Source organism: Nasonia vitripennis, chromosome 1 (genome assembly GCF_009193385.2).
Source record: "Nasonia vitripennis strain AsymCx chromosome 1, Nvit_psr_1.1, whole genome shotgun sequence".
Taxonomy (NCBI): Eukaryota; Metazoa; Arthropoda; class Insecta; order Hymenoptera; family Pteromalidae; genus Nasonia; species Nasonia vitripennis.
The window spans coordinates 4,096,366-4,106,332 of record NC_045757.1 but is presented as its reverse complement, the minus strand read 5'-3'; the positions used below and the strand labels follow the sequence as shown (position 1 = coordinate 4,106,332).

Sequence of the window (9,967 nt, the reverse complement as noted above, 5' to 3'; positions counted from 1 at the left end):
AGCCGAATAGAGATGCTGACTCTCGAGAGTAGCAAAATAATAATAAATGGAATATATAAGCATATAAATTATGATGATGGCGATCGGCGATTTTGGAAGCGCGCGAGAGATGCAGACGCGACGTCGTGGCGTAATGTCAATTTACTCGAGTAACTTTGACTGAGTCGCAGTGCCCAGATTATTAATATTATACACACTCGCATGAGAGAAAAAAAAGAAACAAAGAAACTAAGGAACATAAAAATCAAGCTCTATTCGAGATAAATGAAGAATTAAAAAAAAATCTTATATTCTAGTTGATCATTAAAGTTAGTGAATTTTTTCTATCGTCTAGTACTTAAAGGATAGTCATATACGAGATGAAGGCAAGGAAGGAAATGAGGAAAAAAACATACATAAATTATTAATCTAGTTATTATATACATACACTTATACATATGCGGAAGAGAGATGTACACCTATACATGCTCGCACGCGCACGCATATGGCACGCATGGCGCGTGGATCGTTATATAAATATATAAATATTATACATAAACATTATTATTTTACTATTGATATATATATATATATATATATATATATATATATATATATATATATATATATATATATATATATATATATATATATATATATATATATATATATATATATATATATACACAGACTATTATTATATTGTCGCTGTTGTTAATTTTTATTATTACCTCTGTCGTGTGCCGTTATACTACATTGTGAAAAATTTACTTTGTAAACCTCTTCACTAGATTATTCGTATGTCCGAAAGCTTTTTTCGTCAATTAGTGGTATTGAGAACTCGCATTTTTATTGTTATTATTATTGTTTCGTCGATTGTCCTGGTATACGTGTTCCGCTTCCATACTTTCATGTCACACGGTCTTTCTCTCTATCATTCACACAAAAACTCTCTCTCTCTCTCTCTCTCTCTCTCTCTCTCTCTCTCTCTATCTCTCTCACTATCTCTGTTACTGTCTCTATATTAACAAACCAAGAAAGAAAAAAAATCTCAGGCCACCGCCGAACTATTCGCATCGTTATAGATTTTCATTGATAAATATAGATCGATCAATCTCTCTCTTTCTGCGTACATCGTTCGACCGGATACCTGCGCGAGAGAATCAACGCTAGATCATACATACATGCCCGCGACAAGAAAGGATCATGTAAGCGAGTAGGAGCCGAGAGTGTGATGGAAAGAAAACAAATAATATGTAGCGAGCGAGCGACACGACGATACATACTTTCTGCATTTTAACATGAAATAAAAAAAAAAAAAAGAAAAAGCGAGGAATGAAGATGAGAACGATTGTAATATTTGTATATAGCCAATGTTATTTGTGGTAAATTACAATTTACACGCGAGAGATGAACCGCACACGACACACTTGTACACTCACATAAACACACACACAGAGATACACACGAAACAGTTATACATTATAATGAAAAAGAAAAAAACTTATAAATAATTAATATCTGTATTTGCCGATATGTCGTTGTACCATATTATTGTGAACACCATTTCTCAGACATCGATTTTTTTAAATAAATGGAGAAAAGAATCTTACACGTCGCTGTCATTGCGTTCACTCATATGCATATCAGACCCTTTTGAATCTCGACAAGGGACCGTTCTTGTAGTCCGTTCTAGCGAAGTTCTCCGCGTAGGCGGATGTCAGGCTTTTGTTCCGTCTACGTCGTCTTCGTCGCCTTCGTCTGGGCGACCTACTGTGTCTCCTTCGTCGTCTGCGGACGAACCTTAATGGCGATCCCTGTAACGGTGATTCCAAATTTTCCGTTATTCGTGTAAGTGGTAACAGCCGATTGATGTCGGACGCTGTTGATCGGTACTTACCCTGAATCTGCGAGCGACGTGTCTCCGTCTGATGATCCGACGGTTGTCACCGGGTTGCGCTTCCGACTGAAAGAGGAAATTGGGTTGCTTTCCAGCAGCCTCGTCTTCCACTTTTTTCGATTCTTGGATCACCTCGTTGTCTTCTCTGCCTCTCTTGATTCGCGTGTCTTGATCGGCGTCTTTAACTGAGCATATTGTTCTTTAGCAGAAAGTAGCTTTCGAGTGCAAAAAAAAAAAAAAAAAAATGTTGTAAATTCACTTTCGACCATGTCCTCGACGGCAAACCTGCGCTGCAGCTCGTCGAACTTTTCGTTATTCTCCTGAATCCGACGCTCGCGTTCGCGCTTCTCCACGTCAATTTTCTCCTTGATCGCGTCGATCCTGCGCTGAAGCGCTTCCTCGATCATTACATAATTTATTGCAGAATCCCTGTTTTGAGATTTTTTGTATGTTACAGTGTGGTATGATGCGTCTTAAGAGAAATACGACGACGAACCTGCCGTAGTCACCGTTGCTGTTGACTGGACACGAGATTAACAAGAGGATCACGAGGTAAGACGCTCCCATTGTATCCTTACAGTTCTGTTTTTAACGCGTATGATTTTGAACTTTTTGTATTTAAATTTTGATGTTTTAAGAAAGTCAAAAGCGTAGTCATGGGGTTATGTTTTTGTTTACAATTTTTTCGTCAACTGTCTGGACGTTATCCAAGTATCGATACTCCAAAAAATAAAAACTGGATAGACTACTTTAAAAAAATAAATGAGATACAAAAAACTAAATAAATAAAAGGCAGGTAAAAGAAGAAGATGGATAAGCGTAAAGGTCAAAGTTCGCGGTCGGCATCAAAATAGAGAGTCGTTACCCCCCAACCTACCCTATAATACAGCGCAGGCCAACTTTTTACCTCGGTATGTGTGTATACGGGAACGACTGTATATATGCGCCCATACACACTCGAGCCGTCTCTGCCGCGAAAACTTTGTAAAAGGGGGATGAGGAAGAGAGTTTTTCCCTCTTTCCGATGAATGAAACCGTCTGCGTGTATACATGTATATCTATTGTGTTTACGGATAGGACGTTTCATTCATCGAGTTAAATGCTTCATTCAAGTGTGTTTCTTACAATCTTATAGGAAACAAATTATTTTTACACTAATCAAATGAAATGAAAAAATCCACCAATATTTGCCATATAGCAGACTCTTCCATAGAGCGAATATAAGCTGCTATCGATATAAGTATCGAGAACAAGCGCCTCTAGCATTCGAAAAATATTTACGATCGCGCGATGCAGCATAAGGCATCGAACGAGCGACACACTGCGCGCCGCGCGACAAAGGTAAACACGGTGCGACACTGGAGATAAGATTATACATACATTACGGCCTCGTGCAACAAGTTCGCGGGGGAGGTTTCTCGGCTCGAGCGGATAGTGCATATATAGTCGTGAATTCGTTATGCCCTGTAGGTTTTTTAAAAATTCAAAAAGCCCGCGCTTTATATAGAACTTGTCTGTGGGTATGTTTTATCGAATAAAAAAATCATTCATTACAAAGGTATTTCTCCTGCATTTATAAACGAGAGACACGAACGAGTTAATGCAAAAAACGTGTCTTCCCAACGAAAAGCACCTCTCGCAAAATCAACGTCAGCAAGTCCCCCCGAACATATAGCTGCATCGACACCATCAGCTCTCGCTCACACTCTCCCGCGGTAGCGAATTATTACATACGCCCGACATGACAACAAACGCACGTGGCTCGTATTTATAAGTGTCAAATTCCTAACTATTATACATCGCATCGCGCGTCGTCACCCTCGTCGCATATAAACACATATACACAAACGCGAAAGGGCGTTGCTCGACGCTTCTCGGGGTAAACGTACTCTTTCTCCCCACCCGCCGCGCGACTTTTAAGTGTATGCATATATGTATATATATACACACACACACATGACGGCAGGTGCATCCGCGGACGGATGGCTCTCCGGAAAAAAGCTCCGCGAATAGCCATATATAGTACACGTATAAGACGGCCTGACCGAAAGAGGCTTTGCTCTCGTCTGCGTCACTTATATCTATATGCATGTAGTCGTTATATTCCGCAATGAAGGATTCGCCCCCGCGCGCGCGCGAGAGGGGGTGGGGGAGGGGGTAATCGGATCGCCGCGAGGGGCCTCTCGAGTTTCCTCGAAAATTCCGTGTATACGTATAGCAGCACTAATATACCGACTCTCGTATAATAGTATTGTCTCGGTGTGACGGACGTCGAGTGCTATAGGATTATTTTTGAATAATGTTTTGGGGGCTGCAGCTGATTAAGAAAGGGGTTGGGTTACCCCCGCTTGATGAGAGTGGGTATATAACGAGTCGTGCTGAAAAATGTATGTACGTATATATATATATATATATATATATATATATATATATATATATATATATATATATATATATATATATATATATATATATATATATATATATATATATATATATAATCCAATTTTGATTAGACCTTGATTAGTTTAATTAATTGAGTTTTCGCGCAAAGAGCTGTGTATATATAGTTTGTTTCGTCGAAGAATTTAACGGAAGCTCGAAAGCCTTCGAAACTCCGTGACGAGTTTGACGAAAGTTTTGCTCGGTTCCGTCGGCGAACTCTCGAAAACCAGACGAAACTTCGCCGCGTGGGACATTCCGTAAACTTTTATAACGACTTTGCTCAACGATAAACTCTGCGAACGCGATTTTAGAAATGAAAAAATAAGAACAATAAAACATTATCCTGCAAAACTCTTGGCGCAGCTGCGGAGAGCCGTGTATGGCGTGGAGAGCTCGACTACGAGGCTCGGCGCTCTGGTGTCGGTGGATCTTCCGTACCGGCACAAATTATTGATTTTTCACGGGAACAGGTTTCCAAGGCTACGAATTGAGTGCCCACGAGTGAGAGAGAGAGAGAGAGAGAGAGAGAGAGAGAGAGAGAGAGAGAGAGACTTGCGGAGGGAGGGAGAAAGAGGAAAAGAGATGAGAGAGCGAGGGAGGCTGGACTTTGAGCCGCGTCGAGTTTGACTTACTTTTGCAAAGTTTTTCACAGAGGAGGAGGTCGAAATGTTGCGAGGGTAAGGGTTTTGGCGGTCAGGGAGAGTTGATCATGTGAGAGAAACGCTTTCTTTTTCGTCCTCGCATTATGAGTTAAAAATTTTATAAACCGATATTTGTATTATTTTATGAAAACGAATACTTGGAAAGATTACCCGTTGCAAATATCAACGAAATTGATATATCCCTCTGTACATTGCATACCGTTTTCTGCATGTACACCATCGCAAAAAACAGCATCGTTTGTTTCCGATTTCTCCCACACACACACACGCGCGTGCACCCTTCCATCAGCAAGTCACTCATCGCCATTCCAGGAATTCGCAGATTAAGTTTGCCGTCCAGCACGAGAAGCCCCAAAGCTAAAACAGATAGTCAAAACAGAGCGAAGTCCGCGGCGCAAAAGGAGAGTATTATTCGCAGTATAGCCGATCGGAACCGGCTCTCTCTCTCTCTCTCTTTTTCGCTTTCCTGGTCCGGCAGTCAAGAGGTCGATAATTTTGCGCCCCCCCCCCCCGTGTGTGTGTGTGCGTGTGTGTACGCGCTGAAATCCGAGCCGAAATCAAAGTCCGACCTGATGCACTGTCCGCTTTTCCCTAAATACAGACATCCGTATACACACACACACACACACACACACACACACACACACACACACACACACATATATATATAGGAGGGCGCACTCGTGCACGCTTTTTCCTCTCGACGTTCCATCAGAAAAGTCCCTGGCTCTCGCGAGCGCGAAAAAAGAGGAACGAGACGTACGCGATGCGCGACAAAAGCTTGGCGTATAACAATGAGCGAATGGGAGGGAAAGAGAGAGAGAGAGAGAGTTTGATGTAGCCAGGACGGACCTGAGAGTTGGAGAGTGTGTGCACGAGAAAAAAAGCGGGTCAAAGGTGGGTATATATGTGCGTGATGCAGACCTGCCGCTGGCGAGTGAGAGAGAGCATCGATTTTCTGCCCGCTGGCGCCATCTCGCTTTTTTGACTTTTCCGACGTAAACTTTTTGAAAGAAGCCAGCGGAGAGAGGGTTGCACACGCTGAAAAAAATTTCAAATTTATTTCAAAGCGCCGGCTCGTCGCTGGAGAGCTAGGTATGCAGAGGTATAATCGCGTATAGGATTTAGGTTTAGGTCGTACCTCTCGGATATCGCGCAGACGAACGGAGTATAAGCATACGATATCCCTGCTCGATCCTCATCGTCAACACAAACACACGAGCGTGTACTATATACAACGATCGCACGCGCGCTTCACACACGAGCATAATAATACACACGGCGAGAGTGATCGGAACGCTTTCGGAAAAGCGGAAGTGAGCGCGAAGGGGAAGCGAAATCGAACGTTCATAATGCAGGCTTTATCGGACGTCCGTCGGTTTTGCGGCCGCGGCGCTGGCACCTTTCTCTCTTCTCCCTCTCTCTAGTTTGCCATTAAAAGCATCAACGTCCGCAGGGGCTTGTGCTGGAAAAATTCTGCCCCAGCCAGTGTGCCTCGCTGCTGCTGTCCTTTTTCTCGACTATTTGATCTCCTGGGCTGCGTTTTTATATTTACATCAGCCAAAGATTTTTGCTAATTCCGTTATCCGACTTGTACAAGCTACTTGAAAAAAGATAAAGCGGCTTAAAATAAGCTAAGTGCGACCTGTAAGAGGATTATCAAATCGGGGCTTTTATAAGAACTGGTCTTATCCGTGGCGCATACAAAATTAGAAACAAAAAAAAAAAGTTTCATTTTTCATTCTATTATTATACACGGAACAAGCGAGGCCTGTAGTTATATATATATATATAACTTTTCCAAAAAGTCAATGTTATATGCATACGATGATAGTTTCGAAGAAGAAAGAAAAGAAAAAGCAAGAACGAGCCGCACAGTCGCGTAAGCAGGAAACACGCTAAGAACGCACCCGCATCGCACACACTGGAGATTCGGAAGAAGGAAGAGAGAGAGAGAGAGAGACAGGTGTGTCTGTCGAAAGACGAGGAGAGAGAAAACGAGGACGGATTAACGTCAGGAAAGAAAGGCCTCTGGCTGCTGCAGCTGCGAGGAAAAAGTGCAGAAATTTGCGGCGGGGGGGGGGGGTATATAATATGCCTGTGTATACCTGCGGGAGATGAATGAAAATACGCGGGAGTCGCGAAGCGTGCATGTATATAGGCTATTGTATGTGTGTGAAGGATCTCGGCTTGGAGAACGAATACAGATGTGCGTGATACGGCAAGGGATGTTTTTGTCAAAGTTTGCAATTATAGACGATGAAAAGTTGGATCGTTTACAAGTGTAAGCGCTGAAAAAAAGTTCTGCTTTAAAGCCTTGTAACGAACAATTAACGAAGAGCTATAATGCATATAAGAATACTTCAAGTTTCATTTTCCTCGTCGCTAATTACAATTGCTAATATAGCGGAGCTTGCGCGCATATCTCGATGAAAAAGGTGAAGATCTCTGGAAACATTGATATACGGTAGGATTATTCTAAAAATCAAATCAAAGTTATCGCGGAAGATTGCGAATAATTAATTCGATCCAGTATCTTCACTTGTCGTTACAAAACAGATTAGTCTTTCAGAAGCGCGCAGATCTATATAATTGAATAATAACCGAATATTGCGAACTCGCTGTGAGTGTTAAACTATTTTCACACACACACATATATATATATATATACACACACATTCCTAGTGGGCCGATTTGTAGCGATACGATCTGGTGAAAAGTGAAAAAGAAAATTAACGTGTTTTTCGTTTTCCTCTTTCTAAACGAAGCGAAGAACACCGAAAAACGTCACGTTTTCAGCTCAAAACCAAGCCCAACAAACCGAATATTATAAACAACCTCATCACCGTCGCTGATAACGCCAGTCAAATCCACATCCAGAAAAGTCGTACACACAATCTCGCTGCCGCGAGCGAGATAGAGCACACGCACATTCGCGCCGCGCGCAGCGCGCGCTTTTCTTGTATTCTATTGATTTTTCTGAAAGCTCTCTCTCTCTCTCTCTCTCTCTCTCTCTCTCTCTCTCTCTCTCTCTCGCGCGCTCTCGTGCAAGCCAGGAGGGGCTACCCGAGAGTGTGCGTTCGCACACATACACCGGCACCGCGGTCTCTCCCTCGCATACAACTATATATGTATATACTGCTCTATTCTAGTTCCGACCTCTTGTGCGTATAGGTGCGGGTTGAGAATTTTTCGCGCTTTTTTTCAAAAAGCTCATCGATTTTTCGAGAGCCAACTTCGCGCAGGCGAAGTGGGACGGATAATTATTTTCGAAGGTTTTTTTACTCGAACAACAGCTTTGCTGCGCATCGATTTTTTTTTTTGTTATTTGCGTTTTGGAGGCTGAGCTGCCCCTTTGAGGATTTTTGTTTCGGAAAAAAAAAATACCGTTTGACGGACGTACATGTGTGTGTGTGTGCCTGAACGTTTATTATTATTTCTTTTTTTTCGGCTTTTTTGTTTTCGAGACTTTGTCCGGGGCATATTCTTCCGGTTGAGCGTTTTTTTACGCGCTGCTTATTAACGTCGCGCGGTAATTTTTTTCTTCAAGCGTAATCAGGTCGCTGTGTTAATGTACGTATACACGTTTGTATAAAGTACGAGTCAGCCGGTGACAAGGAGAGAATAACGTCGCAGATTTTGAGGAAAGTTGGCCAAGTCGTTCGGGCGAACGAATTTCTTCGGAAATCGTTAAAGTTCGACTGATCGAAGATCCCGTTCAAGGCCGTTCGTCGGAAACGCTGGGCTAGTTTGACATATCGTTGTCGTGATTGGTTATACAGAGGGACGTCGATGTTCGGCGAAACTTGGGTAAGCGTATTGGTAGAAATTTTTCAAATAATCCGACAATTTCAGAGAAGAAAGTCTGAATTTCAGATCGTGGCGAAGAAATAAATCCGACGGAAAAGACCGCAATCGATGCAAGACGACGCTAATCAAAAGTCCTGCTTCTCTCCCCCCGCCGCGGGAGAAATCCAATTCCTAATCCACGTCTAGACCCCTGCAGCACGACGAAAAGGAAAAAAAAAAAACGAAAAACGACCAGCTCATCATACCTGCGCTAGCACAGTCCCGTCGCATCCCGCACGACACATATGAGGTGTACTATATATAGTAGTGTCGCGCGCATGCATGCGTGTATCGAGGGGACAAAATTGCGCGCACACGCACAGCCGAGCACGCACGGCTCGTCTCACTAATTCTCCTTCTTTTCCTCCCACGCTGCGACCCCTCCCCCCTCTCTCTTCTTTCTTTCTCTAAGCTTTTCTTCTCCGTCTGCTATATAGGTATACGTGTACGGCGATGTGTATACGTATATGTATGTGGGACGTTCCGCGTATAAGAGTCGGTCGATGAAGATGTCTTTGATTAATTTCGAGGTTATGAAACTTGGCGACCTGTTTAGGTTTGTTCTGTCAAACCTATGTAAATGAATAGAATCTTTCAGAAATCGTCACTGCCAACTATTAAAACCTTTGGCTTGCTTTAAAAAAAAGTGCAAACCACGTCGTACCTAATTTTCCAAATCTACCAAACCTAGCCAACCACGACCGCATACCTAGAACGACCGAAAACTTGAAAACGCGGAAACTCCCATGTACAGCCCGGAGTCCGTCTTGCTTCTTTCTTTGCCAAGCTCTCTTTTTTCTTTGTCCTTTTTCTCTCTTTCTCTCCCCCGCCGCACACCTTCTCTTCCTTTTTTGCTAACACATTCTTGTACTCTCTCTCTCTCTCTTCCTCCTCCTCTTCCACCTTCTTCTCGTTCTCCTTCTCTCCGCGCTTTGACTTTTCTTTCTCTTACTCGTTTTTTTCCTCTCTCTCTCTCTCTCTCTCTCTCTCCTTGCGCGCGCGTCGGTTTATATACCTCCTCAGTTCTTTTTGCTCTATTTTGCTCGGCCCGCGCGACCTGCACTCTCGCCGTTCCTTTTTTCCGACTCCTCGCACTGCTGCTGCTGCTGCTGCAGTCGAGTCCTGGGGGTGT

The 9,967-nt window shown here is 42.9% G+C and overlaps 1 protein-coding gene across 2 annotated transcripts; it reads right to left on the bottom strand.

Annotated features, from left to right (window-relative positions):
* Positions 1-723: 723 nt before the first annotated feature.
* Positions 724-3,496, bottom strand: LOC100678071. 2 transcript variants are annotated; one of them, XM_003424912.5, is made up of 4 exons: positions 2,376-3,496; positions 2,139-2,308; positions 1,880-2,064; positions 724-1,796 (listed from the first exon to the last, which is right to left on the bottom strand). In XM_003424912.5, exons 1-4 carry the CDS (start codon positions 2,444-2,446, stop codon positions 1,626-1,628), a joined length of 597 nt encoding a protein of 198 aa, XP_003424960.1. In that variant the 5' UTR covers positions 2,447-3,496; the 3' UTR covers positions 724-1,625. The 2 variants fall into 2 exon arrangements, with proteins under 2 accessions (XP_003424960.1, XP_008212756.1); XM_008214534.3 differs by having other exon boundaries at positions 1,880-2,078; positions 2,165-2,308.
* Between the last annotated feature and the right edge of the window lie 6,471 nt (positions 3,497-9,967).

Excerpts from the sequence above, each read along its gene's own strand:
- LOC100678071 (XM_003424912.5), bottom strand. The coding sequence starts at position 2,446 with ATGGGAGCGTCTTACCTCGTGATCCTCTTGTTAATCTCGTGTCCAGTC. Across the intron at positions 2,309-2,375 it reads AGCAACGGTGACTACGGCAG|GGATTCTGCAATAAATTATG; the intron begins GTTCGTCGTCGT and ends ATCTCAAAACAG. Across the intron at positions 1,797-1,879 it reads ACGTCGCTCGCAGATTCAGG|GGATCGCCATTAAGGTTCGT; the intron begins GTAAGTACCGAT and ends TCACCGTTACAG.